The sequence below is a fragment of the Rhipicephalus microplus genome, chromosome 5, assembly GCF_043290135.1.
Source record: "Rhipicephalus microplus isolate Deutch F79 chromosome 5, USDA_Rmic, whole genome shotgun sequence".
Classification (NCBI taxonomy): domain Eukaryota; kingdom Metazoa; phylum Arthropoda; class Arachnida; order Ixodida; family Ixodidae; genus Rhipicephalus; species Rhipicephalus microplus.
The window spans coordinates 56736928-56763420 of record NC_134704.1 but is presented as its reverse complement, the minus strand read 5'-3'; the positions used below and the strand labels follow the sequence as shown (position 1 = coordinate 56763420).

At 44.0% G+C, this 26493-nt stretch overlaps 1 protein-coding gene across 1 annotated transcript in view; it reads right to left on the bottom strand.

Annotated features, from left to right (window-relative positions):
- Positions 1-164: 164 nt before the first annotated feature.
- LOC119174509 (hepatocyte growth factor receptor) overlaps positions 165-26493 on the bottom strand; it is a 58289-nt gene continuing 31960 nt past the window's right edge. Inside the window, exons 4-20 of the mRNA XM_037425443.2 lie at positions 26209-26340; positions 24738-24911; positions 19459-19607; positions 18744-18882; positions 17288-17424; positions 16565-16756; positions 16278-16389; positions 15567-15836; positions 14617-14772; positions 12440-12674; positions 7749-7895; positions 6749-6835; positions 5177-5370; positions 4969-5078; positions 4732-4894; positions 4474-4610; positions 165-4361 (exon numbers count right to left, since the gene is read on the bottom strand). Coding sequence (XP_037281340.2) covers positions 4142-4361; positions 4474-4610; positions 4732-4894; positions 4969-5078; positions 5177-5370; positions 6749-6835; positions 7749-7895; positions 12440-12674; positions 14617-14772; positions 15567-15836; positions 16278-16389; positions 16565-16756; positions 17288-17424; positions 18744-18882; positions 19459-19607; positions 24738-24911; positions 26209-26340 — 2754 coding nt within the window. The 3' untranslated portion in view covers positions 165-4141. The remainder of the gene's footprint in view (positions 4362-4473; positions 4611-4731; positions 4895-4968; positions 5079-5176; positions 5371-6748; positions 6836-7748; positions 7896-12439; positions 12675-14616; positions 14773-15566; positions 15837-16277; positions 16390-16564; positions 16757-17287; positions 17425-18743; positions 18883-19458; positions 19608-24737; positions 24912-26208; positions 26341-26493) is intronic.

Here is a 26493-nt window from a genome sequence, read left to right as displayed (position 1 = left end):
TAGCATACGACTTGAAACGTGCAAACACGTTACAATATAAAGTCTTCTCGCTTAATTCTCTTAATTTTCGCATGGATCATAAACATACAAAACATTGAATGAAGCTCAATTGCTCTCTAAGTACGCGAGAAACCCCGTTCATGTATTCAGTGAACGAACAAACAAAAAACGCAATATCTGACTTTATTTGTCTATTTACAACAGAAATGAACAAGAAAGGAATGAGCTCAAATACTGCTGCATTGTTCAGACTTCTACGAAAGTCAAGAACACAGGACTCTACGTCGCTCAACATGAACAAATCAACAAACTGTGATGGAATCCATAAAACATGCGAGCGTGATGCTCAGTAACATACCATCTTGGTAAACGCTATGTCTACAATTGTTAACCACTGTCAAGCAAGCGAATGTCTCATGCTGAGGTGGTCGGAATTCTTTACAAGCTCTGACGAACATAGAAGCGTGGCGATTTGGGCTAGTTGGTATGATATGACGATTGTTATAGCTCCTCTTGTCTCTTTGTTGTCGTTTTGAACTCGCGCTGTAACAATCGTCTGACCAAAAACTGCGTTCACAGGTATCCGTAGAAATTATAATAATAATTAACAGAAGTCGACTTAAACGGAAGTCCACCATTATGTAGTTGCTCTGAAAGTTCCCCCCACGCAGTCCATGTGTGGTAAGCACACCGATGTGATGACAGCGACACAATCCGAGTTTGTTCTTTGAAGCTTAAATTTTATGTTATTGGGCTTTATAAAGCGAATCATCACGACACGAAATCGTATAGTCTTTTTTTTTTTTACTACCTAGCTATACAAGTTAGGCTTTGAAAAGCATATTCAAGGCGCGTGCATGCCAAACACGGACCTAGCCTGCCATGTCCTCACAAGCAAGCCACGTCTCATTTTTTGACAGTATCAATATATCTCGAAGTTCGCACTACCGCTTGGGAAGGATAAAGATAAATCCAGTACGCCCCAATACCCTTCGCGTGCATTTTTAAACACTTGAAAAACTCGCAGTCTGCATAAAATAAGCGGCCCTTCAATGTACGAGCATCACTTCACTCTATTCGCTTATCACTGTAAACATTCCTCTTTCCGTATTGTTTTTTTACACTGGCCTCTCGTATGTCTAAAACGAAAGGTGAAGTGCGACGCAATCACTCTGTTATCACTTACACGTTTTTTTTTGTGTGTAGCTTTAGGGACAGACAGTAATATAGCACGCTCAACAATGCATGGAGAATGGCCAAGATATCTCTTACTTTCTTGCATCAAAATGACATCTAATGGTGACATTGTAGTAACGTCACTACAAAGCTTCGCTCATGGAATGTAAACAAAAAACAAATCATTCTTCTATGCCATCAACAGCAATACAACAGCTACTTTTACGACAGACATTTGCCAATTAGAGCAGAAAAACACCTCTGACGATTCCATTCACTGGTCAGGCGCACTCAGTGCCATTATATACCTCGCCAGACAAAATAAAAATAAGCTATAGCAACCATGCATATATAGCGAAATAACTGGTGATCTCTAAACAAAGGCCCAACACAGTGACCATTCTCAGGATCATTGTATATACTAAAGATGACATGTAACAAAAAACTACCTAAATTGAATCAAAGAAGAATGAACAAATTCTTATTATTTATATGCATGAAGCGTGGAATCATGTGTGTGAACGATTCGTCAATTACATGCATGCCGATTGGATACACACTACACTTTTTGCTTTAAGCCAGCATTGTGACTTCTGCTGTGCAGCTTTATGCTCACTATTTGTATGTCATGATGTGCTTCAATAATTCTTTCTGAAATTAAATGCTTAATATCAAAAGTTATATTACGCTCGTCATTTTTAATAGATGGCATATTACAAAGTTGACCTCACAAAGCCATCAGCCATTTTTTCCCGCTTTTGACAGCGTGCAAACCGTCAAGTATCGTACAAAAGAGAAAAGCCCAATCATATAGCCCGTAGAGCCGGCACAGCGTTCTTAATTACTTCTTTGAGGACGTCTAACAGTACAAAACAAACAACAACAATACACCAACATCAACAGGTAACAAGCGGTACACATGACATCCTGTTTTTTAAAGATTGTAACCCAGATATACATTGAACATCCCATCTATAAACGAGTGCCACAAAAAAAGAAAGGGCAGACACTTGGCCGGGGAGACAGCTTGCTGGGTAAATCTCGACTTCTTCATATGGCACCACACTTAAATCGGCACCAAACGAGCACGCTCATCAGCACAGAACTCAATAGAGAGTTATTTCACATTTAGTGTCTCAAAACAGCGCATGGATGATAACCAACACAGTGTCACAAATACTTCCTACATTTGACTGTTTAATAGTTACTTCCGTATTCGCGGTGCTAAACATAAGGTAAGTTTCATGTTACACCAAGACATTGAAGGGATGCCAAAGCGAACAACTCATTTTCTGCTAAAAGTAAATTAGCACATCGAAAGGCTAGAAATGGCTCTTGAAGTTGCTTGGCAAGCGTGGAAAACGAGAAAAAAAAATTATGGGTGATAATGTCACTTTGGTCTTCCTGCACAATGCAGTTGCAATGTCAAAGGCTTCAACAGCGTCCTCTGTGGAATACACACCCATTTATCAGTAAAAATCAAAAATAGAGTTAACTGTTCTCTGAGAATGTGCAAACAAATTTGGAAAGCTTCATCAATTTTTTAGCTATTATACCTGCATTCCCCAAAACAACACTGAAACCCGTGACGCCAAAATTACAATGCCGTGCAGAGATTTCAGAACTAAATTTCACAATAAATATCATTTTATGCTATAATAATGAACTTATGATGGTGAACTTTATGGCGATAGACTTACAATTTACGTTATTAACACTCTAATTTGACTCGGTGTTTAACTTTCACGTCCCTTTACGCTCAAAATTCTCGTGTCATACCAGTGGTACAGCATCACATGATGTACGATTCCATTTTAATCAGTGATCCGTGGCCTATCTGAATGTAGTCACTCAGTTGTACAGCACACACACAGTACACAAGGAACAGAGAAAGGTGCGATTAACTGCGTCTGTCATAGGCAGAAGATTCCAGATGGTCGAAGTCCTTCACAAACTGTCTTTCAGTAAAGAAAGGTTCATTAGGAGTGACGTTGGTGGTAGTGGTAAAGCGTTCTCTCTTCGCTTCTTGCATGATGAGAACTCGCAAGAGTGAGGAGTCACCTCACGCTTCTCACACGTACACTTCGGAGTTTTCTTCATTGGCGATGACACGCTCAAACACCACAAGACGAGCTTGGCGGTGTCGGTCAGCATATATGTTAAGTTGAGGCGTGACAGAATCGCTGTCACTTGATCGCACGCCAGCATATGATTGTTATCGATGGCAGCGAAAGAGAGAAGGTTGTTCGCTCGTAAGTCCAACTCGTGAAAAGACGCCCTCTTTGTTCTTGTTCCTTTGTTTTCTGTCCATTTTCACATTCAGTCGAGGTACATACGAGACAATTGCCTCGCACAGCTTTGGCACTACAACAATATCTTCGTCGTACATTTACAAGTACACATCAGCCAGGCTCACACGTTTTTTATACGTACAGACGACAAAAGTAGTTCATCACGTGACACCGCATTAAGTAGTGATGCACTTGTATTCCGCACAAGAAATTAATGTGTCGAAATGTTTATGATAGCCAACGCTCACGACTTGATAATGAAACATTGTGCTTGTGTGTCACAAATGCTCAGAAATTTTGATAAGTCACGAGGCACTCACAATACACAGCCACACAATAGGATTCACTTTCAGCATCATTCACACTGATGATGGTGCAGAAACGAACCATGTCGGACGACCTCTCGTTGTGCCCAATCTTTCTAACCTAAGTACTCGCTACTTTGTTGCTCAAACTACAATGGCACTCTGTCAGTCCAAGCTGCAACACGAGGATCCCATCATTCGAACGTGTTTGAGCATCTCCACTTCGAAGAAATCGTGAGCTGGGACGAGTTCAGCAATGTGTTCTTGCGAATTCGATGGCAGTGGCGCTGTTACCAGCAGCGCAGTGGCTTCCTTAGGAACTGAGGTGCATCCATGTGGTGAAGAGCAGCTTTCGCAGTGCCACCCTGCCTACGAGGGTCCATCAGTTGGCCAATCCTCTGTTGAGGGTCCAGCCCCGTCGGTGGCACCGGGGTTCGGACAGTTGACGTACGTGACGTTGAGACTAACCCTCCTGTTTCTCTTTTTCCTCTCCAGGCTTGTTATGACATTCGAGACGTCTGTCACCAGCTGTGCGAAAGAAGGTCGTCGCTTGGGGTCATCCTGCCAGCACTGCAGCATGATGTCGTAACTGAATACAAATAGAATGAGATAACAATGTAATTATGAGCATCATTATCATTAAAACAAATGTACCTATTAAGCAATCGTCATCAAGAAAGGATTCTTTCATGCTGACTTACAGTTCGTCTGGGCAATAGCTTGGCTGTTGCATCCTGCGTCCTTGTTTAAGGAAATTGACGATGTCCCAGTTGTCAACTTCCGGATACGGCGTCACCCCACGCGTCATAAGCTCCCACAAGAGCACACCGTACGACCACTGCATCACAAAAAAGGAACAGTTATACTTAATAACCTGCGGTATAACTCAATTCCAAGCGATCTGGACGTTAAGCACTGGTGCGAAATGGCCAGTACCATGCGCCGGCGAGAAATCTTACCACGTCCGTCTTGTGGTTGTAGATACCCTTCTCCAAGCTCTCGGGTGCCATCCATTTGACGGGAAGCTTCGTCTTCTTGTTATCACCGCTGTAGTAGTCCTTTTCGTAGACGTCGCGTGAGAGACCGAAGTCGGCCACTCGAACGATGAAGTCTTCGCTTAGCCTGCAATGATTGAATCGTCACTAGAGCTATCCTCAGAGACAAGAACCAATAATAAACACACAAAGGGTACTTACATGCAGTTGCGAGCCGCCAGGTCTCTGTGCACAAACTTTGTATCAGCCAAGTACTTCATGCCTTCAGCAACGTGGATTCCAAACGTGATCAAATCCTTGACAGTTGGGTTCTAAAAGAACAGAAAAAGTCCATGTAAAAATAATGTACCTAACCAGTAAAAGCCCAGCAAGGTTATTAGTTCCCCATCATAAAAGTCGTTATCCTTACGTTTCGTTCGTCTCGAATGAAGGATAACAGATCGCCGTATTTCATGTAAGGTATGATGACCATCAGGCCTCCTGATTCGTCAATGCTGAGTCCAATGAGAGGCAGCACGTTCATGTGATGGAAGTCCTTCATAATGAGTGCCTCCTCGAGGAAAGCCTGGCCGTCAGCCTCGCCACCACGAGAATCTGCTGCATCTAAGAGACACGTAGAATAAGAGCTTGCACTAATAGCACAATGAATCCATTATATGCATGGAACAAATACCCCAACTGCTAGAAGCCATTCTTGATAATAACATGCACTATTCTACATACATGAACACAGAGGAATTTGATTGGAAAGATTAGTGCTGCTGCTTAACATATGCATATTTCAGCAAAACCGCATTAAAAGGCAAATTGGTTTTAGCACGAAGTGCCGAAAAGAAGTTTATTGTTTTTCCGCACATATTTGATTATACATATCTCGCAAAATGTAAATCTCTCAAGTAGCCATGGCAATATAGTCAGGTGGGCTACTTCTGGTTAACTAAAATGAAATATCAGCTTATTGTGATTTATCATAAAATGCAAACGTTCACAAGTTTTTAGTGAAGACTATGATAAAACATCAATATTCTGAAAACTATTTCGGTTATAATTTAGTTATTACCTTTTATTTTAGTTTCGTTTTTCATATATCATGGTCCCATGAGAATTCGGGAAATCGGGCTTTGATTACTTTATATGTCTGCTATATAACTCATATAATTAAGAAAACCTTTTTCATAATGAAGCAAAAAAAATACACAAAGCGCATGTAGTACTATACGAATCAAGTAGAAGGACAACAAAAAAAAATACGCCATCTCCCGCTAAAGGGAACCAAGTGTAGATGCGAATCAGCGGGCGCTAACGCTCACGCTAGCGGCGACGTTGACGCTGGCGCCCATCGTGGGGTTGCGCACAAGAGCAACCTATGGAGGTGCATAGCACGCAGCTATAAACAGGCGTTTCCTACTGGAAAATGCCAATCGCTGCTAATGGGCACTGAGAGACAGAAGACTCCGATTGGACACAGAGACCCGCCGCTCATTTTTAGTTAACGGGCATGCTGCAAATTTTTATTGTTTGAACACGCACAGGAGAAATCTCCCCCCGGCACTACCTTGGAGGTCAAGATCCAGTGTCAGTATATACGGGGTGGCCAGTGAATGGTTGTACAGCACGAGCAGTAGGTTTCTTCAATCAAGAAACTTGCTAGCAGACCGTGCCTGCGTCGGCGTTACGAGGCGAGAAGAAGGTGGGGGGGGGGGGGCGAAGGAAAGGAGATAGCGCATGTGCAATGGGGGTCTAAACGCTGCACACCAGATGGGGGTCGACCCTAAACTGCTTAGCATCTAATAAATAGTCGGCTGTGCTCATGTTAGCTGTGTACTGTATCTTAGGCAATGGAGAAGTGTCTCAATGAGCCAGAAGTGTTTGTTTGTATTGAGGATATCTCACTGGCATTAATATACTCATGAAGTCACCAGAAGTCGGCAGATGTTCTTTGCACACAACTACCAAACAAGTGGGGAATGAAAGTACTGACTGTTGTGAAGAGTTTTGACAGCAACTTGCTGAACTTCGCCCTTGCCTTCCAGCTCCAGGGTACCCCGGTAGACACAGCCAAAGTGACCTTGAAGTTGAAAAAATATGGGTGAGCTGCTGCACATGACCCTTTACTTGAAAGTAACAATGTATGGGCCTTTAGACTAATATTTTACACTGTTTTCGAGGTGACACTACTAGTAAATTTATTGAAAATGCTAGCAAAGCAAATACTGCTTTAGAAGAAACATTGGTGGTGCTGTGCTAAACTTTTGCAGATTTTCGAAAGCTATGATGTGCATAACTTTTTTGTACTCACAAACGGCTTTTTCATAAAATCATTAAATGTTAAGTGAGTCTCATACACACCTAATTGTATTGATTGATTGGTATGTGAGGTTTAATGTTCCAGAACCACGATATGATTATGAAAGACACCGTAGTGGACAGCTCCGGAAATTTCGACCCCCTGGGATTCTTTAACGTTCTCCCAAATTATTAGTTGTATTGTAACTTAAGGTTGTTCCTATGCACCTATAAGACCCATGACACTCCTCACAAGTGGACTTTCGCCTGGAAAAATGCATCGTATAAAGGGTGAAGACCACAGTATGACTATCTCGACACAAAGATAGTTTTATTGCTCTAATCATGACGTCCGGCCCTCAACGGGATATTAGGGTGAACTTACAATCACCACTATTGTAATTGCACTCACTACATGCCAATAAAACTATATTTCTAGTTCATTCATAGCCAACAAACGCTATAGACACAGTATAAACACTCAGACAACAGTGCAAAGATGGACTATAGGCGCTGTTGTCTTGTGGTTCCTACCGTTTACCATTTCTTACAAAATGTACCATTCGGCCCAAGTAAGCACTCTTGCACTACTACCGCTGTTTCTGCCTTGATTAGGCTGATAAGAATTTCGTTTCAACAATGTGCCAGCATTAGCTAAATGTGAGTGTACGCGTCAAGCAGTCACTGCGACGTACCTTGACCAATGACCGGGCCCAGTACGAGGTGCTCCCGCTTGAACAGAAGTTTCTCGGATTCCAGCATAAGCTTCGTTTCTTCGTCGATCTGGAAGGGCGAGCTGATGAGGGCCTGTCGGGAGTCGGCCTCGCTGCCTTGCACGTAGCCTGTGTTAGCGAAACAACCAAACAGTGCTGCTTTCACACCCTGTCCTGGCGCCCAATTTAGAAGGGAAAGACATTTCACCGCGTTGCCCAGAAGAATTTTTTTTATTTAGAGAGAAAGGGTGCATCATGCAGGCGAGTGATAGAGAGAGTAGTCAGTCAGCTAAGAGCCGTTCGTTCATGAAGCGAGGATGCACTTGAATACAAAGTACACGCTAAGCATATTGCGCTCAAAAGTTCCATTTTTTTCTAGATCTCAAGGACATTACTTCCGAGTCGTAGCATTGACTCATTTTGCTAATGGAGAATGCCATCTGTTTGTAATTTGATTCACGGCTTCTTGCCAGTTCATAAGTCCTGCCAGCTGCCATTATTGTATGCCTCTACTATTGCAACCTCTGAAATCAAACTTATGGCCATCGTACCTTGTCTAGCTTATAACATTGGCCATCCGAAAGAACATGTGTAATGAACGTATATTGGCGTTCACGTTTGTGGTTCATTTTTCACTAGTATTGTGCAGTAGCAGTTTGCAGTCAACATCTCTTGATAAATTTTATTCTTCCAGGCTCGCCATTTCATTGATGTCCCTTTTTTTTTAACCAAAGCTTTTGCTGCACGAGCATCCGTGATTATTGCAGCTTATTTTAGCACATATCAATTTTATGTGCAGCAGCATGACAGATGATTAAGTAACTATTCGCACTGGTTTAGCCTTAAAAAGAAAACTGAGGAAGAAGAGCAGTTACTACGTGTTTATGCGTGGTGAAATGAAACTACTTTTCTGTTCTTGGGCACCAGCTACAGAAATCTCCCATGGTTGCAGAGGCTGCAAAAAAAAGCTTTAAAAACTTTAAGAATAATTTGTACCTTCAAACCCTGTTTTGAGAAATATTTTTAAGAAAAACCGATGTACAGTGAGACGATGTCTTACTTGAGCAAATCATTAGTATTTCCCTCTGCTAAAACTACAATGTTTATTGTACTTCACGAGCGAAATGTTCATTATATGACACCTAATCGAGGTGCCCGATAAGCACAATCAGGGGCGTACAGCCAGAGTGTGGCACCTGTGCCCCCCCCCCCCTTTAATTTTTTTCGCCATGGCACATAGAGCAAAAAATGACCACTTCAAAAGGATTCCCCTCTCGAAAACAAGAAGGTGCCCCCCCCCCCCCACAAAAAAAAAATTTTGGCAATGTGCCTGGGCACAATAATTGTTTTACCAATTATATAATAAACATTCCCTTCTACTAAGGAATACTAATGAGGTTACACCTAAGATGTGGACGACCTTGTACACTTTACAAGCTTTGTACAGAAATAAGGCTTGGACAATGACTCCAAGTGCCACATTTACGTTACTGTGTTTCTTGAAGGTACTTTCCTTGTTCTTTTTCGAAAAGTGGCATTCTTTTCAACCACCAACTAACCTGTCGGCTACGACACTAAGAACGCGGTAAATATTGCTGCATATGAGTAATTTACGGGCGCTTTAGGTAAGAAACGGCTGCCGCTTTAACAGGTTCTCGGTATTTCGTTCTCTCTATCCAATTCATGTGGTAGAAACTGTTCAGGATACCGCTGAATAATCTGAAGCATTATGTATAATGTCGTCTTAAAATATATAAAAATATAATAATGTTCAGCCTCCCCCCCCCCTCGAGATTCTTTTCATCTCTGAATTGTATTTTCACACTCAAGCTTCATCACTTAACTCTACTATGCAAAAACCGATTTCTTCTCTACCATGAAACCTATCACACAACTTAACAGCGCGTGATACACCGCTGTCAAAGCTACATTCACTTTGATGCATCTGTAAAAAAAGAGAGAAAGCATGGTTAGTAGGTTAGTTTGATGCTTCTGTTTACTAGCAATGAAACAAAAAAAATCAGATTTCGCTTCTCTTTGTACTATAGTGTAAGCTTTACGCAAAGCCCTAACCACTGCTTCGTATTTTCTCCCTCGTTTGGTAACAAAAATTGACTTCCTTAAGGCACTGGAACTTTTGCACAGAAACCACAAACAAAGATTGCTTAATCCATGGTTTAGTGTTCAACCATGTTACTTCTCAAGAGTCGAAATCTCCGACATTATTGGATGAAGCAACACATCTTTTTGTTATCACCTTTTTTGTTCACGTACTTAATGCCGCCAATTTACTTCAAATTATTTGCATGCGTGCAACATGTTAAAACATATTCCAATATACAGAAACCCATACACGTATTGACATGCCTTGGAAAGCTCTATTTGTGTTGCGTTCAAGGAGCATAAGTGCAAAAGAACCAGTGATTTGATCAGCAACTCTTGAAAACAAGATTTAGAATTACTTCTTCAGGCTGTTGACCACCGACAATTTTTCTAAAAAGTTATACACTCAAACCTCATTATAACGAAATTGCATCTTACACTAAACTGACTTCGTTATATCCGAAGAAACGTTATAAAAGTATATCTCTAACGCTGCAATTATTGCAAAACCATACTTTATTTACTTTGTTATAACAAATATTTTGTTCTATCCGTGTTTGTTATAGTGAAGTTTGAGTTTTATTACAGCGTAATGACCACTCCTAGAGAGGCAGCACTGCCCAGCATTCCATCCCGCGTCCGTGTTAGCCATGCACTGAGCTCCAGAACTGTCGTGAAACCAGAAAGCCACGAGGGTAAGAAGGAAAGCGTATTACGCTCGTGTGGGACGTGCCGGCGTTTTACCACCTCTTACCCTGAATTTGTGGCGGACCCGTAGGGGCGACGTCGCCTGAAAATACGCACAAAAAAAAAATTCTGCTCGGCCCTGAACAAGCCAATTTCTACGATGTGAAAACAGCACAACAATTACGTTACTTATGCAGCTCTAATAGAGCCGTTTTATTTTTTTTCCGTAGCTCAATTTTGCTTCTGCGTCCCGTTGGGAAACTGCCAGTAGTCTCCACCACCACCATTGCTTTTTTGCGTTGTTTTTTTTTCTTATTTTTATTTTATTCTATAGCCCCGCAGGTTTCTTTCATATACTAATTGAAGGTGTTTAATTATTTTTTTTTCAATTATCATCACCATTGTTTTGAAGGAACGTTTAAGCTTGGAGAAAGTTGAATCCTAAAACGGTGCGTTGGGGCTGACCCCCTGCTTTGGCTATCTGCCATCATGTAGGATCCGCGCTACTACTGCAGATTTATCTTAAAAGGCTGTCTAAGTGGGTCATCTTTCGTCACTGTACTGTATAACAGGGCTTTATATGCGACCGTTTGTCTCTTCTCCAATCAATACTGTCAATTTTCTTGGCATGTATGTTCTATTTTACGTGTGTTAGGAAAAAGGGTAGTCGTCAACTATCTTCTTTGCGACGTCATTAAAGTCCTCTTTAGGGTGAAAGTATGGGCAAGCTGTCTCCAGTTACAATTCCCAAGTGTGAACCGACTGTCCCTACACTTTCAAACTTCATGCGAATATCAATGGTAGCTGGCTAAAGGAGGACTCCAAGTTTAGTCCAGTCAAATGGAGCCTGATGTAATCGGTGACATCGCTGACATTTTACCACATTGCCGGATGTGGACAAAATTGGCTCGAAAGGGATGAAGATCGGGGGTGGAAGAGGAGTTGGAGGGTGTCATTGCAGTGTGACTGAAAGGTCTTTATTGTTTATTTCAACTTTGTACGTATCCTGATGAGTCCCGCCTAATTCAAGAGAATTCTAATCGCTAACGACGTCAAAAATGACGCACTAGCTCTCACATAACAGCATTTCTTTGCAAAATACAAGAACGATCTGAAACTTGCACATTTTCAAGATAGCTTAGTCACGATATTCCGTTGCATGGTTCCCATGTGTTCTTGTAAAAGTGACCTAAAGTTCACGGCTCAGAACGCACATTTAGTACTTCTTTCCTAAAAACCAGCTGCGAAGTGATTACGCATTAAAATGGCATATCAATAAGTGTAAACCGTCTTGTTTTATAACTTTCTTGAGTGTGTGTTCCAATTTATTTACTATTATTTTTTAGCTGATAGTGCACCCGAGCAACGTTTTGATAACATCGCGTGAGCGTCGACATCAGAATGCTGTATTTTCTAATACATCGGCAAGATGCCACGAGTGTAGTGACGCAGGCATTGGCGTCACGCCTCTGTCTGAATGCATATTCCCACTAATAGTGCATATGCATCTCAAAGAAGCCAGCGCAGCAGAGGGCGCTCTCAGTGCTTGGGCATCACGTAAAAAACCTTTGTTACTACTCGTCTACGCTGGGCGCTGTATTGTCGAATGGTCAATGGTCACGCGATTTTACTGGGAAATCGCTACTAGCATGCACACTTGCTGATATAATCCAGACCTTTGCTCCCGTGGTTCCGTAAGATTAATTGCTTCATTATGTTACCACGTCTTTAGCACGTAATGACGAAATGCCTTCCGTCAGATCTCTATCCTTCGCGAGAAATAACGAGAAAACCAAAGCACTGTGAGTGGTTACTACATGTACTATGTCAACAACATTTATAGTTTACATTTACTGCAAGTTTTGGCAGTTTAGTGCACTCACTGTTAGCCCCGCCTCCTCTGGCGCCGTTCTCGACGTGACGGTTGTCGAAGTCGACGAAGTAACCCGGCGGCGCCTTTTTGGCGCCACGTCGTTGGTAAAAAAACAGTCCCACAGCGATGAGCACGATGAGAAACACCGCGACGACAACGCCGGCGATGACTCCCGTGTTGACGCCGGACTGGTCCGGCACAAGCTTGACGGCACCCACCGGATAACTCATACCCGCGTACACAATCTGCGTATTGTACAACGCGTACAAGAAATCAATGCTATATCACCTTTATTTTTTTTTTCGCATATGTCCTAATGCGCTTCCCACATAGATATTTTGCAGCCAATATAATAACTGCATTCAATACGCTTTTCGTTTCTTAAGTTACAAATTTGAGGATCTGGGCAAAAGCGAAAAGAGAGAGAGTGAGAGAAAGTCTTTGTAAACTCAGACCCCATATCTTTGGTTAAGTTTTTTTCAATGGTGGTATCACATCGTTTATTGATGAAAATGTTAAGAGGGGGGGGGGGGGGGCAAAAAGGACCAGGTTTTCGAGTTTTAAAATAGATTCTAACCTGTAATATACAACGAAAATTGCCTAAAATCAGTCAACAGAATAGTGCGTTAAATTTATGCACGCAGATAATAAGTACGACAACAAATAGGAAGACATGTTATAAAATGCATTCCGAAGTTATCATAAAAAAAGCAATGAAAGCTCGTGTCATATTGCACACTAGATGCCTCATCTCGCACACTGAGGTAAAGGGATGGGAGGCAATGTTCGAGGTGGTTCGAGGCGATTACAGCCAACATTGCCATAACTTTCATCGTGGGGAAAAAAAAGGATGGTTCTTACACAATGCCATTGAAAATCCGCCGAAACTTGCTTACGGCATAGTTACATAAGATTTTTGTCGTGCCTAAATGTTTAAGTAAACCACATACCACATAATACCACCAAACGTCAGTACATATTTTTTTCTCTGGATCACTTGGTTTGAACCTTCCAACATCCTTACCCTGCCTCATGTGGATACAAACTTTTTTTTCATAGAGTGGCAAGGGAACGCAGACGTTTTTTTTTTTTTTTTTTCTGTGTACCTCCTACCAAATATAAGAGTTTAAAGCTGCCTCACCTGTTATATATTGTCGTGAAGTAGTGTAATAAATTACAACATTGATTACTCAAAAAAGTCCTCAAATTGGAGGGAACGTTACAAAAGAAAGACAGGTAATCAACTAATTACACAACAAAGCGTGGCTAATCCCCCTATTTAGGCATCGATATAACAGGATAGTGAAACGTGCCTTGAGATAGATAGTTTAGCGTTTATTCCGCATTCTTTCAGCAACAGCTGCAAATTGCAAATTCACGTGAAGAATGGCAAGGAGCTCGAAACTTGCAGCGCACACCTCAAGCAGAAAGCACGCACGAAATTAGCATACGCAGGACGAGCGCGGACTCACAACTGTCACAGCTCAACACATGAAGCGCGTTTCAAACTGAAATAAAGATGCACGAAACGAGTGCACGAGTATACACATGACAAGCGTGAACAACTGTCACAATTATTCCTTCCTGGCGAGTCTGCAGCACGCTCCTTTCGTAAACGCGGCCACGGCAGCGAGCGAAGTGGCCTTCGTCCTCTCCCTAATTACGAGTCTGATAAGTGCGCGGATTAAAGACCCTGCTCCATCGATACGACGACCTTTAGAACGCGCCCAACGCTAAACCCAATGCGAGCCCGCTAAACCCAATGCGAGCCCGTCCTGATATCTCGCTACTGATAACGAAAACGCGCTAAAGTTTCGGAGCTCTGAGGACCGCCATACGATGAGTGCTGTATATAAATGGCTTGCCGTTAACATTCCGGACAACGTACGCTTTGTGGCGTAGTGGTTAGTGCCACGCGCTTCGAATCGGGAAGTTGCTGGTTTGACTCCACGCGACCAAGTTTTGCCTTCGTGTTCATTTCTATGCAATCTGTTAGCATACATCTTAAAACGTCATATCCGTGACGAAAATACGTCATCAGAGCCGTGGTGAAACCCGGCATGGAATACTTTCGTGCTAAAAATCGGTAAATTTGCGGTTGATTATCACACAATGTTTTCTTCATGTACAAGCGTGTTGCTTACAGACGCCATTTGGATTCTTGATCGAGCCCACTCGCACACTTACGTCGAGGGAGTGAGGCAAGTTCTCGTCGAGCATACCAGGCCTCAGGACACACACGATGACACCGGAGCTGATGGTGGTGACGTTGCATGCATTGTCAATACCGTCGACTCGGACAGACACCTGGTCACTGTCCTGGAGAACTTCGAAGTGGTTTCCCTGAGATAAATGAGGCGAACTTAGCCACACTGCTAACAGGGCTTCGACTGAAAAGCAGGATGGTTAGTTAACGTATATTTGCTTACATGGTATTCTACTTGGATGGCACAAACACTCGTACATTGAATATCCACAGGACAAGAAACCACTTAATCGGCGTTCCTTTCATCTCGGTGTAAAGTAACACAATGTATGATGCGAGGCGGAGATGTGTCACTACACTCAAAACGTTGGAACACCCTTCTATTTCCAGTGAATGACACACACTGAGTCATTGTATGCCACTTGCGTTTTAGAGTTATACTATTGAAACGCATAATTACAAAACTCTGGAAAAGAAAAGACCAGGCACTAGGAAAGAAGGTATCAGTTAAGCAGCCTGCAACGCTTTGGAGCCAGCATGACGGAATAGAAAAAAAAATTGTACAAAAAACTTTCCACGTAAATAAACACTCCTCGCGGGCATGAAGTTTTTCACCACGCTCTAATGCATGTAATGGCTGGAATATTTGACTTCATAAAAGTGGGAGTCGTGGTTAAACATTATCCCATTGCCGTGTTTTCCAAGTCCGTCGATCTGTATCAGTCTGCGTCTCTCTCTGTGCGTGTTTGTGTGCGCGGAAGTACACGTGCAGATCGTTTTATCACAGTAATACACAGAAGTGGCTGGTATGTTTATACGGTGTTTATACGTAAATAGCACATAGACAATAGTATGTTGTTGTTTTTTTTTTTGCTCCAGAACATTTCTTAGAACAAGTCCTATAGGTCGAACGTGTACTCAGCGCACTCACTGTGATCTGTACGGTGGGCTTGTCGGGGTTGATGCCGAACCCTTCTTCGGGAAAGCGGTCGAAACGTGGCGACGGCCTGTAGACGAAGTTGAAATGGCCTTCTGACGCGTCCGGGCGATTCGGCAGGTGCAGACCGTCCATCTCGAACTTAACCTGCACCAAGATGGGCAGCAGGTGTGCTTCCAACTGCACGGCACTGATCACGGTGGAATCCTTGAGCGACGCCACGGGACACAGCATCCGTTTGCCACCTCCCACAGCACGACAGACCTGCAGGAAGTGACACTTATAAAATTTTGGGGAAAAAAACTGTGACATTTCAAGAAGGCCGTGAAAATGCATCATGACGTGGAGCTTACCCTTTACTGACATTGAAGCGTGCCTTTCTTAAGATTTCGAATTTGCCTTTCACTTCAGCAAGGAAAATGTCGCTGCATCACAAGATTTGAACATTGTATACCGCAAGCTTTCTTTCGATACAAACTCGCTCCTCTCTTTCTCTCTCTCTTTCTCTTCTTTTGATGTGGTTTCACTGTGGCAAAATCGCGACAACCAAACTTCATCGGACAATACCGTTTCGGAAAAGACTTAAATATGGCGAAGTTATGCATTAAAGTTAGCCACTGACTTATACACCATTGTAAATGATCAGCAAGCACTAGATTTCTCCAAACCTGACGGTCCATTCGTTCGGTACCACCAGTGACTCACCTTTCTGATGTACTCGTGCCTCTTGTGGTTGAGAGATGTCAGCCTCGTTACCATGACCGGCTCGTATACACTGTCCAGATGAGCACCCCTCACCACTATGGTGGTGTTGCCCCTGCAAAGATGGCCTAATCGATCGTTCCTCTACGCATGCTCCCGCAAAAGCCACAATGTACTTCCAGGAAGTCGATGCAAGCATGCATTTCAGATCTGCCTGTAAATGTTTGCACACTGTAGCCTCAGAAACAAGTGGCAGTCATCGCGCACCGCACCATGGGCAGTCTACTCACTTGAATGTGGCTGTTTTAGGCGAGATGTCGGTGATCTCTGGGTCCGGCCTGTAGGTGAACAATGAACTGCTGTCGCCGTCCTGGACGAAGGGAACCTCGGTGCCGTCTATGGTGAGAGTGACTTGCACGTCTTTGTGCACACTTTCTGCGGGCGCGGCAGTGGTCGTGCACTGGAGGAACTTCCTTTCGCTCCTAAGTAGAATCAATCAAAAGTCACAGTTTCGACAAAAGGGCGAAGCAATGAATGCGATAGCAACATATTTGGATGTTTTACGACGCGTGGCTAGCATTTTGAGGAGCAATAACTATTGTAGTAAACATGCGCTTGCTAAGTAATCAACTTTCCTGCGGCGCGGCCAGATGGCCACAACATGGCTCGAGCGCGCAGTGACAGCGTTGATATACGAAGTGAGGCTGGCAGTCAATTCATCTATATCCGATCTCGCGTAACGCTACAAAAGGCTGGTGCAATAGAACACGGCCGCTCCGGGTACACTCTTGGCACCGTTTTTTCGTGTCGAGAGCGCTGGCCGTGAAAGGTCCCGCCTGATGTGGGGGCACAAGGCGCGCGCTGATTATGCCCCCCCCCCTTGTTCATTCATATATGCACTGAATATATATATATTCAGTGCACCCCCCCCCCCCCAAGCTGAATCAGAGATTGCCCCGCAAAATCACACATTCCGGAATGCTTCAGTGAACTTCTACGCTTTCAGTGCCTACCTGTATATCCTACACGGGCTCTCACCAATGGTGACGGTCTGCTGCGACCCGATGTTGAGGTTTACCCCGTGGAGAGTTATGTTGGTTCCGCCTGAAGCGGGTCCGTAATTTGGTTGCAAGCCAGTGAAAGTCGCAACCTGCAAAGGAAAGGTGTGCTTAGCACTGCGACAAAAAAAAAGAACCTTCAGAACGAAGAGCTTCAAAAGAAAAAAAATTACAAGAGAGGAAAGACAGGTATATACGCCAGCCTAGAAAAACCTGCATGCTAGCCAGAAGTGATGAAATGGACGAGGGAGTTAGAAAGGTAAATGTGGAAATTTTATGGATTCTAGTATTGTGTAACCTAAAGCCAGTGGCACACACCCCATCTCGGGAAGTCGACAAGACCTGAGCAGTTTCGTGAATATGTTTATAATATACAATTTCTATAAAGAAGAAATCGGATAGAAATTATACAAAAGTATTAAGGTCAATTGGAAGATCAGATTTCAGAGATAAGTTCGTGAAATCAAAGAAATCGCAACAATAGTGTACCAACTAATCAGTGCAAGCCTATTGCACACACATTTGTTTACTTTTAATTGCTTGGGATCCTATGAATGCACTACACCACTATGTTGTAAAAAAAGGTCCATTACGGCTGTTTTCAAAAGACTGCCTATACCACGCATATGAACATGTATCAACAAAAGGTCACGAATACATTATGTGCACACTAGAATGAACAAGATTATGTCAACCCAGCTGCGGTGGCTGCATTTTCGATGGAGGCGAAAATGATGTAGGCCCGTGTGCACAGGTTTGAATGTACGTTAAAGAAACCCAGTTGGTCGAAATTTCCGGAGCCCTCCATTGCGGCCTATCTTATATGCCGGTTTTGGAACGTTAAACCCAACATAACAATCATTGAATGATTGATTTTATATGTGGGGTTTAAACGTCCCAAAACCACCATATGATTTAACGTGCACCCAATTATGAGCACACGGCAATACAGCATTTTCGCCTCCATCAAAAATGCAGCCGCGGCATTCGGGATTCGATTCCGCAACCTACGGGTCGGCAGTCGAGTACCTTAGCGACTAGGCCACCACAACAGGGCCGCATATCAATACGTCACGGTTATATGAAAAACGCGGTGGAGGCGAAAATGCTGTAGGCCCGTGTGCTCAGATTTGGGTGCACGTTAAAGAACCCCAGGTAGTCTAAATTTCCGGAGCCCTCCAATATGGCGTCTCTCATAATCATATGGTGGTTTTGGGACGTTAAACCCACTTATCAATCAATCATATCAAAAACAACATGTACGCGTACATGTCGAGAGCGGTAAAGGTGTTTTTCACAAGTTGCATAACAGTCTCGAAGGTCGATCTTGTCAAATTACAAAAAATAATTCGCGTGTGTTCTTCATCGCAGGGACGAGTGACGTTCGCCCAAAAGCGCCCAACTAACTCACCTCATATTCGAAGCCCTCGGCAATGGTGCGCTGGTCCTGAACGTCGTATTTCTTCATGTCGTCCCAGTGAGTATCATTTACGGATATCATGATATCCGCTTTGGTGCCGTATTGGCCAGGCGGAGTTTTGCACTGGACCCTGTAAAAGTGCGGCAGGAATACAGCCAGTAAAGCCGTTAGCACATGTCGATGCTGGTACCCATTACGATTACCTTTACGGATTTTAATAATCAGAGGTGTATAAATATTTGAGAAAGGCGAAAAAAAGATTACGCAACTCTGATTCGCGCATGGTCTAAAGAGATATATAAACATTACATTACGCTAACGAAAGAAACTATTTAAAGTCGGATAGAAGACAAGAGAGCTATATAAAAATGTCTAGGTTGGTAATATCGAAAAAGGTTGAAGTCACTGATGACGTCATGTGAATGTCAGTGCGCCGTCAGCCACATAGACGCATCGATATTTCCAGACTGTCATAACCTCCCTGTCCTTCCTCATTTATTCCTCCTCCTCCTCCTCCAGGCTGTCATATATGCAACGCTTTACCCTTAAAAATGTTCCTATGTGCACTCTCCTCCTGGCTTCTATTGCACGTTGTTCCGCCAATCGATGCGTATATACGTAGCGTTGTTCGTCAGCGCACGCGCAGTGAACCGCTCGAGTAAGCTTCGACGCATGTAATTAAGGGGCAGCGAATTAATATACTCACAGCGTGAAGCTCCACTGGATGATGTCGCACGTGTGGTCGCCCACTGTGATCTCGATGCTGCTGCCGGGCTTGTGATGGGGGTCTCCAAAGTTGTCGCCTTGGAAAGTGAGCAAGGTGCCACCCGTTGTGGGGCCCTTGGTTGGAGAGACCTGCAATGAACGCACCCCAAGAGCCCGTTGGACCGCATTCGCTTATCGTCGATATCGGACTTCCCTAGACTTCGAAATATAAGTGTTAGGCTGCTAAATGGCAAAGTACGCGTGAGATGAACGCACCAGCGCGCGTCACCACGTCGTGACGATCTGGCGACGCGCGCTCATCGCGCCATCTCGCTGGCAATGCTGAAAACATCATAGTTCCCTCGAGATCGCCAGCGGTAAGTGGTAGATATAAATAGCTTGCCATTTCATCGTTGAAGAAGAGGCGCTCCTTCGTGGCTCTGTGGCTAACGCCACGCACTCACAAGCAAGAGGTCGGACGTTCGATTGCGCGTGGCGGAGTCTTTTTCTGGATTATTATTCTTTCTTGCGTTTTTACACATGTATGCCTATACGGTGATTGACGCCGATCACCAACGCCGACGTCGGCCACAAAATACAGCCAAGAGTGTCCATACACTTGTCATCGCATTAACCAAAAACGGGACACTGCAATAAACGAAGCCACAACGCCTGCAAGCACGAAGACTAGGCAAATCCGTGTACAACCCATGATTCCCATAGTCGCTGAATGATTTTAGGACACTCTACGGGGAAAACCACTATGGGCGTAGTCAACTGTAGCATATTGAGTGCTCAAAAGAACTCTTCTTCTCATGTCCTTCAAGTGCCTTGATGATCATAATGAGTCCGGAGCACTATAGGAGCCCGGGCTGTCGTCGCTTGACCTTGCACGGACCAAATCTTGTATAAAAATTTATAAAGAGAAAGCAAGACAGGAATATGAAAAGAAAGTAAAGGAAAAAAATATAAATGAGTAGAAAAAAAAGAAGACAAAAGTGGAAAAGAAGAAGTAAGAAATGGAGGACGAAAGAAAGACAGAGCAGAAGAGAAACAAAGATGGTTTTTATGCTCGGCACTTCCTTCAGGCTTCGCACCACTATGGCGAAGCTGCCTCAATTTATTATTATTATTATTATTATTATTATTATTATTATTATTATTATTATTATTATTATTATTATTATTATTATTATTATTATTATTATTATGATAGTACCTTGTTTAAACGAATTGTGCATGCGCCGAGTACGGCCATGCACATGGCTGCCGTGCACGAACTTAAATGTTGATTACACTGTTTTTTTATGTCTAATGATGCTCGCGGAATGGTTTGTTTGCTGCAGTGGCCTCAAGCTTATCAAGGCGTTGTGGGATCGATTAGCGATGTAATTCTGACGGCGTCACGGTGCTACAGCGATCACGCACCGATCATTTTGGGCATGTAAAAAACGCATGTGGATATAGGTAATCTGTAGTCATTCCTCAAACACCCTTTGTGAAGTCGTTAACCAGTTATCCTTTGCTTCGGGGTAACCAGTTATGAGGTAATCTTGCGTAGGGGTAACCAATTGATCATTAATCGCCTCTCTGTTACGGTTCTATAGTCAAAGCCCGGTGTGCTTAAGGCCACACACCCCCTTTTTTTGCAATTTTCGCTTGTGTAAGTATACACACACCCATGCAAACACGTGCACGAATATACATAAAGAATGGATACTCCCGAAAAAGAATTCTGGCCACACGCCTGACCCTGCACTTCGAGTTAGGTGCACGTTAAAGAACTCCATTGGGTCGGAATTATTGCAGAGTCTTTCCCTATGGCGTGCCTCACAATCAAATCGTGGTTATGACGCGAAAATCTCAGTGATTCTCCGTAAGCCCGTTGACCCCATCCTATACGGATGTGCAGTACTTTAATTAGAGCTACCAGTTTAGCAATGACTGTCTCACGCATTCATCGCTTAAAATACATTCTTCCGCACACCGGCGACTGCGGAAGCGGAAACGCAGCGCTGACTCAGGTAAGACACACTTCCCCGTCTCGTGGCATGTCTCGTTTTCCAGGAACAGCGGTGGCACGCAATGGACGCATCGTTACCGGCGCGCGACTTGGTCGTCAGCGTCAGATGCGAAAGAAATCGTGCATCGTTCTCGACGCCGTAGCTCATAGAGCTAATGTGTAAGGCCGTCAAATACATGGTTCTTTTTGAAAGTCAAGCAGTGTAACGCTTACGTGCTGCACAGCGAGTGCCTCCATCTATAGCCGATGTTTACATTTTCTTTGACAACTATATACGCGAGAGTGACGGGGATCTATACAGAGACTCGCTCTGCAATGTAAGTCACAACCGCGTTCGCTTGTGACTATCACGCTGTTTCTGCAGTGATGGAAGTGACTTTTTACTTTCTGGAACACACTTAAGAGCAGTAAAAGTACCGTTTTGAAGCAGGTAGAAGTGTTTCCGGAACATAAAAAAAAAACGTTAGTTTGGAGCAGTTCTTGGTGTGTTAGGAGCAGACACAAAATTTGCCACACACCAATGAAAGTTCGGGGCATCGGCGAAAAATCTCGTAAATAATATTGTTTACTATGAAAAATACATTTCACAGAAAACAGTCAACGCAAATTTCAAGAAGCAAACAATTAAAAAGATGACTGGTTGTCGACAATGTGCAGTGATACAGGGTGTTTCAAGAAATGTGTCCAATATTCTTTAAAAATCACAGGAAGGAGATATCTGCGTGCTACTTGCGGCGTTGCCTTTCTTGTGACAGAAGGCATGTTCAGATGCGTACAACCATTAATTACGATAGTAATTATATAAATTAACACAATTAACATTTTAACCAGTGGTGATGGCCCATCGAGGCAAATGGGCGAATTCAAGTCTTTTCTACGAATAGTTCATAGCCACTTCGAAATTTTCGAAAAGCGGCCACTGGTAATCACCGCAGAGCGATGCAAAGAGCCTAATTTAGCCGGAGAAACCGAAACCTCAATGACGGCACTCACTGTTTTCCTCGCATAGGGGAGAAGAATAAGCGAGCGTCGATTAGCAGCCTCGAAGTGAATTGTCTAAATTGACGGTTGATAACAGTGAGGGGAACAGTATCGTCACTGAAGTCATTGTTGAAGTGAATGGTAGATGCGCTGTTTGGTGCGTCGGTTTCGGTTTCGCCAGCTAAATTGGCCAGACTGCATCACTCCGCGATTAAAAGATGCGAGATGGAGGCAAATTTTCACTAGATGGACATGCGGATGAACGGAGAGATGCACGGACAGACAGACGCACGGACGGACGCATGGACGGACGGATAAACGCATGGGCGCACGGATGGACGCTTCGCCCCACTCGTTATCATTCAGTCCGTGGATACGCAGCGATTTTTTTAACGCGCGCGTTATGAATAACGTACAGGAGGAGAAATTTACCACCAGCGCTACTTTGGACGTCAAATTCCAGAGCTATGTATACGGGGTGGCCAGCAAACGCTTGTGCAGCACGAGCAGAGGAGGGGGCGTGCATGCACAATGGGTGTGTAACGCCGCAGGGAGGGATGCCTAGAAGAAAGAGAGGGGGAGCGAGCTTAGCCCAATGTTTTTAGATATCTAAAAATGTTGCCTAGCAGACGCTGCCTGCATCGGCGTTGCGAGGCGAGAGAGGGGCGAGGCGTAGGAGAGGAGGGGAGGCAGCGCGCATGCGCACCCATTTTATACACACACACACGAAGGACAGTAGCGCATGCACCGTGGAAGCAGAAGCGAGAACGCACAAGTGCAAACAGGTGGTAGGAGAGAAGTGAAGAGAGTAACCTGCAGATGTTGGAGAGGGAAGCAGCAGAGTTGCGCATGCGCAGTGCAAATGCAGACGCCAACACCTACGCCGCAGGACGTAGATCTGAGCAAGAAAGGCTCTCTATCTAAATAACTGGCCGCGTATCTGCGTGCTTCGTTGCAAAAGTCGAAAAAAATTGGCAGCATATCCACGGAGTGAATGATGGAAAGTGGGGCGAAGCATTCGTCCGTCCATTCGTTCTTGCTTCCGTCCGTCCATGCGTCCGTCTGTGTGACCGTCCATGCGTCCATCCGCCCGTCCATGTGTGCGTCTGTTCGTGCGTCCGTCCGTGCGTTCGTCCATGCATCCGCCCCTGCGTCCGTTCATGCGTAAATCCATGCATCTGTCTGTGTGTCTGTTCGTTCATCTATTCAACACTCCAAGTACCACCATCTCGCATCTTTTCATCATATATTCACCACATAGAAGCACCACCATCCAGCGTACATTCCAAGGACTAAACGAGAGGTGGTACACGCATACTTTCTTACGGCTAGCGCTTCGGGTCTACTTCCCACCTTTAACCACGTCGAGTTCATGGTATATACTAGTTCATTGTATTCATGGCACTGCGGCTCAACGCTGGCTAAACCTTTCCAAAACTAAGGAGGTTACACCCAGCGAGTATAACGTAGCAACCCTTTCTTGTCAGATAGTGCTCAATGTACATGCAAGTGGCTGCTAATGGGTAATGAGAGACGGGAGCATTCGGCTTTTAGTTAATGTGCACGCCGCGAACTTTTTATTGTTCAATAAAGCACAGGACAAATCTCCCACCGGCACCACCTATCACGTCAAAATGTAACACTTGTTAAACACTACGACTGTGACTACGAGGGACGAGCGGGCGCCGCCTTAAGAAGCTTCGCCCCTAAAACGAAAGTCTTCTGCCAGCCGTGCTACATTAGTCGGGGTCTCTTACACGACTACCCGTGATGTTGTTCTAGTACCATTTCCATCCTGCCAGGTGGCCACACCATATTGTAGGCAGAGGGCTTTTTCGTGCATACCGTTGCATTTTCAGCGCAGCCTAAGAAACACTAAGGTCTTTAGAATTACGTATCTATGTAATTTTTCAGTAAAAGAACACACCACCTAATGCTTAGGTATTGATATTGCGCCTTAGATTTGCCTAGTATTTTAGTTTTGATTGATAATGTTCAGAATTATGGACGCAACCACCAGTTCAAGATGGCTGGGCATTCAGCAAGTGGTTAAACTTTGACCAGGCAGCTGAATCGTGTGACAGACATATGTGACAGACAGACAGACAGACAGACAGACAGACAGACAGACAAAAAGACGGACTGATCAAAATTTCCGTGTTCAAGTGTCCTAACAAGGTATCACCTTTTTAAAAACTACCCACAAGATTACAGAGACCAAAAAGGCAATCCATGCAGGTTTAGCCGGTGAAGGGCAATATCGCAATTGCACTTACGCTGTCCAGTCGTATGGGGCAGCGACCGGTGTCGAATTTATCGCTCTCTCGACACTCGCCGTAGTGTGCGCACTGGTCTCCGCACCAGCCGCAGCGCAGCGGGTCTTCGTGACTTCGCATGCACTGCGAACACGTGTCGTAGATACTGCAAGAACCGACGGGAAAACGCACCACCTGCAAGGCACACGTGCCATGAGACAGCTGTTTCACTTCATCTAATTGCTCGTGGTTGATTTCACGAAATATCGAAAAGCGTGGTATACCTAATATATCCGATTTTCCTCATAATTTTGTATATTGTGCCTGTATGACCGATTAGTTTAAAACCGTATTTAGTTTTCAAATACAAAAAAATTGAACCGAGTAAAAATCGAGAAGCATCGCCGGGTAACGATGGCCGTTTTACGGTAAGTGCATGTTTCGCAAATTCACGATCATTATCTGTTGTTATCTATCTCATCCCCATCTGTAGAGAGGCTTCCGAACACGATTCTATAGCTGTTTCGAATGGCGATGTGCGTGTTAAACATTTCCTTATTATGCACAGCGCCAGCCCAATTAACTACGTCGCCACACGCTATAGAACTTTCCACCCTTCTGTTAAATTGGACCCACGCTTCTCGCGTGTTATCCATCTCCATCTCGCAATTTCCACAACCTCCGCTCGACTGCTTCTACCTTTCTAAGCTTTTTTTTTGTTTTCTTTCATTGCGCATAGCTCAGCAAGGGCGCTGTCAACGTAAAAAAAAAGCGCGCGTTTGTCAAGCTCGTAAAACGTCTAGGCAAACGTCAGTTGTTACGTGCGATCATTGTCCAGAGATGATTCATTCACGTTATGCCACACGTGTGCCCGCTGCAGTCACGTGCCGCGAATTTTACGAGCCGTGTTTCTGTCACGTCTTCGCTCTTACATAAGGTCATTACTCCTGAATGACGCTGCAACGCAGCAAACTCGCTTTTTTGCTGTAATCGAATATGAAAACGTTATACAGCCTTGCTTATCTCGCTGTATCACGATTGAAGGAAGGAAGCATTAGAGCATACATTGTCGAGCGCTACGGCATGATTCGTAATGCAGTTCAAACATTTACATCATGTGCGTTGCGCTGATGATACTGCCCACGTGTTTACGTTCCTATTTTCTTCTTTCTTTCATTCCATCCCTTCCTCCCCATAAAGTATAGGCAGGTGGTAGTGACCAGATTACTCCCTCCGTGTTTCATCTGCGTCCTGCTGTGTATGTATCCGAATCAAACAATATTGGATCTAACAACATCACGGCTGTTACTTAATATTCAAGTTCCTCGGTTCCCTATTTCCCCCCCTCTTATTTTCAGGTTTTCTAATGGCATTAAAGTATAACACGCGATACAATAAAACACTTCTTAACCACCGTGCAAACTCCAATGTTCTGCAAGGACAGCGTACATACTTTCACCAAAAGATTGCGTTATGAAGATGCGACACTGACCCTGTCACCCATGAGGAAGTAGCCGTAAATGCCGTTTGTGTCCACGGCAGTGCTCTTGCCAATGGGAATGCCTTCACCGTCGGAGAGGTCCTTCGAGAAGAGCAGCTTCGAAGACTCACCGTGAAGTATGTACTGCAACAAACAACATATTACACAGTCATAATCACACGGTTCCATGCACAGTTGACTCTAAAGTAGAAAAAAAAACAGAAGAGAGGGGAAAGCCCGCGACGTTAACCAGTCCAGAAATTCTTGACCAGACAGAAACAGACAGCGACAGCAAAG